This window comes from Argentina silus (genome assembly GCF_951799395.1).
Source record: "Argentina silus genome assembly, chromosome: 20".
Taxonomy (NCBI): domain Eukaryota; kingdom Metazoa; phylum Chordata; class Actinopteri; order Argentiniformes; family Argentinidae; genus Argentina; species Argentina silus.
This window is the reverse complement of record NC_139674.1, coordinates 10,520,509-10,525,508: the sequence shown is the minus strand read 5'-3', so window position 1 is coordinate 10,525,508 and position 5,000 is coordinate 10,520,509. Positions and strand designations below refer to the sequence as shown.

At 45.8% G+C, this 5,000-nt stretch overlaps 1 protein-coding gene across 3 annotated transcripts in view; it reads right to left on the bottom strand.

The window, feature by feature from the left end:
* Positions 1-5,000, bottom strand: part of sema3aa (sema domain, immunoglobulin domain (Ig), short basic domain, secreted, (semaphorin) 3Aa) — a gene marked incomplete at its 5' end in the record, with an annotated part of 31,988 nt that overhangs the window by 17,964 nt on the left and 9,024 nt on the right. For all 3 annotated transcript variants that reach the window (XM_083692107.1, XM_083692108.1, XM_083692109.1), the window contains one exon: positions 2,110-2,270. In XM_083692107.1, the coding sequence (XP_083548233.1) occupies positions 2,110-2,270 (161 nt within the window). The remainder of the gene's footprint in view (positions 1-2,109; positions 2,271-5,000) is intronic.

The window sequence follows — 5,000 nt, the reverse complement described above, 5'->3', positions numbered from 1 at the left end:
GAATGGAGAGAATGTGTCATATGGACAAAAAAAGAGAGTGAATGTATGATATTAAAAAGGAGGAGAGAAGGAGTTATTATTCCTTGTCAGGGAGGAGAGAATGTGTCATATTATGGACAGTGAGGGAGGGAGTGTGTGAAACAACAGAGTGAGGAGGGAGGGAGTGTGGTTCTATGGAGGAGAGGAGAGAGGGAGTGTGCTTCTATGGAGGAGAGGAGAGAACGTGTCATACTATGGCGAAAGAGAGAGAGTGGGAGTATATCTCAATGTATAGCAGGATGGTGAAGGAAGGGTGACTGAAAGAAGAGGAAGAGAGGAAGGTGTTACATGTCATAAGGCCTAATGCAATGTTTCCCAAAAGGCCCTTGGGACCAATTCCACTTTGGGTTGCAGTTTAACCGGGCCCGGGCTTGAATCTGTCAATCAGTCACGCAAACATTGGTTTTGTTTGCTAGAAGTTTTCACAAGAAACTTCCAAAAAGCTTTAGGGTCCGTCCATTTTTGGGAACTACAAGAGTAAGGTTTGCTTTAAACGTCCTTGAATGAGCAGAACACTTATGAGGTATTTTGGAAGGTAATATTCAACTGCAAATTAAAGATAGTTATCCATTATCCTCATGCTCTAACCATCTGTCCCTCCAGCGTCACATGAATTATGAAAACAAAGCATGGGTCTGAGCTGGACTGGTAAAAAAAGCCCTGGAATAATCATACTCACGCAAGTCCCAGAGTTACGGTGAAACACACATTTACACATGCAGGTGTGGACACACACACACACACACACACACACACACACACACACACACACACACACACACACACACACACACACACACACACATTCTGTTCCTAAAATATCTCCTCTCAAGATCAGCTGAGCTTTCCTCGCTGAGCATAAACCTGCACTGCACATTTTAGTTAATTGCATTAGATTTGCTAAATTGCTCGTTCTTGCTTTTATCTTTCAATAACGTCCCAAAAATCTGAATAAGATAAAAAATAAAAAAAAAGGCATCTGCGCCTCGGGCCAATTAGCTCTTTGAGAGTGAAACAACCTCTCCATATTCAAAATGTTTATTTCAGCACTTAAGTTCCTGATTTGGGCTTCTCTCCTGCCTGAGGGCCCATGTCAATCTCCACGTCTGTGATAGCTGTCAGAATCAGATAAAAAGACTCTCCTAACCTCCTCCAGGTGGACTAATGGAATTAGAAACAGGGCTGTCTGGACAAAGAGAAACAGAGAGAGGGGAAAGGAAAGAGAGAGAACGAGAGGGAGAGAGGAAATCACACAGTAATGGACTCCAGAGAGTGAGATGGGGGAGGAGAGAGAGAGAGAGAGAGCGAGAGAGAGAAAGAGAGAGAGAGACCTGAGGTTGAGTTGCGGTGTTAGAAAAGATCTGATCAAGGAAATAAAGAAAGAAAGAGAGATGGGGAAAAATAAGAAGAGGAGGGGGTCTCGGATAATAAAGACCTGCCACTCAACCACAGATGAAAAACAGGCAGATCAGACCAAGTGTGGACAAAATGTTGCCGACATTTTATTTTTCTCTCAGTTGACTAGCCAATGAGCCTCTTGCTCTGTATTCACTTGCCAATTAGCTCCAAACTTCGGGATAAATCGAGAAGGGGACATCCAAAATTCAGGGATTGGAACTTGAGTGCTGTTCATGATGTATACAGTACAGCACCATATCCCTTGTGGGTGTCCACATCCCTTTAAGGTTCATTATCATCATGGTTTATGGTCATCAAGGTAGAGCCATGCCATTTCTCCCTTTAAGAATTCATGCGATACATGGTTCAGGGCTTGGATTTGGCTGTAGGATCACCTCTATTCCTTGTTATGTTTCTTTATTGGTCGTCCCAAAAGTGGACAGCTTGACTATAAAGCTGCTCTGTTTGAATGAAATTCTATCCATCCCTGAAATGAAGGCCATTTGAAACAGGCATTGAAAAGGAAAGTTTGTGTGAGTGTGTGTGTGTGAAAAGGAAAGTGTGTGTGTGTGTGTGTGAGTGTGTGTGTGTGTGTGTGTGTGTGTGTGTGTGTGTGTGTGTGTGTGTGTGTGTGTGTGTGTGTGTGTGTGTACTTTCAGACAGTGCCCTTACCTGTTTGTGGTCTCTGTGGAGGTTGACCAGGTCAAAAGAGAAGACATGGTCCTCGGCTCCGACCAATAGCCTCCCTCGCTCCTCGTCCAATAAGAAAGTATCGTAGCCTGAGCTGTTGGCTAGGCCATTGAAGGTGATGAGGTTACTGGATTCTAACATCTCTGAAAAAGAGACAGGAGAGGAGAGTGAGTCTTACGCAGACAAACAGACAGACAGACAGACAGACAGACAGACAGACAGACAGACAGATATAGAGAATGGCGCAAATAGATTAACAAAAATGCTGTCTGTTCATCTGGATCTACTGTAGTAGTAGACAAGCTGAAATATGTGTCGACTGCCTACACAACATAAGAGTTCCAAGCAACAGAACATCAGGTGAGGTTCATTAAGGTGCAGTATACAGCACTGTAGGGCACTGTTGCCTGATCTCTTCTGATACGCCTCTCCAAAAAAGTCTGCTGCTCAGAATCAGACAGACCTGTCAGGCATGGCGTGAGGTCGATCAGGTGGACACAGCATGGTCCAGTCACAGCATGGCTCAAAACCGACACAAGCACACGATTGGCTAAATTATTCATGGTTAGTCCAAGGGGGGGCATGGCTGGATTTGGTGTGTGTGTGTGTGTGTGTGTGTGTGTGTGTGTGTGTGTGTGTGTGCGTGTGCGCGTGCGTGCGTGTGCGCGTGCGCGTGCGCGTGTGCGTGTGTGTGTTTGCAGAGGCATGGGAACACCTGTATGATAGGGTCCATCTCTGTCAGGTCTCTACGACCGTGACATTACTGTCCAGTGCTGACTTAGCATTCTGCTACACACGCATGCATGGTACATTTAGAATCAGGCAGGTCAGAGTCCCCAAAAGACCTTTGAAACTTTAATTACCAAAGGGAAAGTCTGTGAACCTGTGTACTTCTGAGGACACCTTTATGACAAAGAGAGGCAACAGCAAAGACATCGTCCAAACCCAATAGAAAGCCAAGACATTGGGGAAGATGGAGAGGGAGAAATGGAGGAGAAAGAGAGAGAAGGAGGAGGGGTGCCTATAAAATATAAATAGTGTCTAAATGCAGTATTTCAATTTACTGTCTCCCATGTTGATGCCAGTAGCCGACAATAGCTCTGACACAATGACATTGAACGGACCGCAGAGGACCACAATGGGAATAAGCCTTTGGCCTTCATTGTATTTTGCAGTGAAGTGGGTTTTAAATGTAGGCTTTTGTTATGTCAGTGTTCATCTGGAGCAGCTTTATATGTGTTTTAATTATCAAATAAAAAAACAAAACCCAAAGCTAATTATATATTGTTCTAATGCTAATTGCTTCGGTGCCAATATGGCAGATTATTTGCCGACGTTTGGACTTTGGTCCTAATATCCACACTAGCATACTGTACTACCTAGTATGCATGGCCAATACATATTTGCACGCTACAGCAAGTACAGTGATACAGTGTGGATCAGGGACATATCCCATATCCATATCCCAATAGCTCCGGCTCCTTTTCCCATCTGCTTCCATTCAGTCTGCACCACTCGTATCAAAACACTCTTTACAGCCTGCATTGAAACCACAGGTACAGCCGGACCCCACTTTGTGTCAGTGCCACTCAACACACAGACCCATCCATCATTCTTCCCCATTGAAGTCTATGGACTGTGATCTCCCCTCGGCTCTGAAGGACACACTGCTAAAGTAGCCATCTGCACCTACTCTTCTGGGTAAGACGTTGGACATCTGTGTGTACAGAGAGATTGGAGTGGGGTAGGGGAGGGGGGAGGGGGGCGGGGGGAGAAAAAAGCTGGTCGGTGATCCTCTCGTCTGTGTCAACACATCACTCCGTATCGAGTGTGTTCCCGACGGGAAAGAGAGAGAGCGAGAGAGAGAGAGAGAGTGGGGGGCAGACAGGGGATCACCCAATAAAGCAGCTCGCAGCTCATCTATGTCAGCTAGATCTACGTCCACCCTGCATTTAAGCCTTGGCGTGATCCCAACAGCGGTGGTCTATGCGTGTGCGTGTGTGTGTGCCTGTGTGTGTGTGTGTGTGTGTGTGTGTGTGTGTAAGTGTGTGTGTGTGTGTAAGTGTGTGCGTGTGCGTGTGTGTGTGTGTACGTGTGCGTGTACGTGTGCGTGAGTGTAAGTGTGTGTGTGTGTGTATACATACATCAGTCATCTCACAGTGAGCTAACTGCTATCCTGTCGGAGGCCAGTGAAACCAGAGAAGCAGCATTAGAGGACTGGGGGAAACTGACTGCCTGATCCAGAGTTTCTGGAGGCATCGTCAGCGGCTGGGCCATTTCATCACCGGGACGACAGCTTATCAGATAACCTCTTATTCCTAATCAACCAATCAGCTAAATGACAGCCCAGGGACAGGAAATGAATTAGTGAAGGGAGAAAGGAAAAGGGTTTTACTAAGCGAGGCGTACTTATATTTCAAACAGTAAGATGGGGGGATAGAGTCTGAGGGAGAGAGCAAGAGAGGAAGGAAAAAGATGAGGACTGAATCAAACTGTTGTTGTTTTAACCTGAAGTTTCCAGTACCTCTATTTCACACACAATGAGTTTGTTAAAGAAAGAGAGACCCTTGGAGAGAGAAAGAGAGAGACAGAGAGAGAGAGAGAGAGAGAGAGAGAGAGAGAGAGACAGAGAGAGAGAGAGAGAGAGAGGGAGACAGACCGGAGTAATTAGGGATAACAAGACATCCCGAAAAAGGTATGCTTTCATATGTCTGTTTCTAGTTAGGTAACTCCTGCCGTAAGTCCTCTCTCCTCCATTCTGGCTCTAGATCTGACGCTCCAGCCCATCTTAAAGTGAGCGACTGGAGTTGAAGCCTGGAGCAAATACAGGAATGCTCTCCATAATGGCAGCCCCAGAGGATCGTCACGAGAGG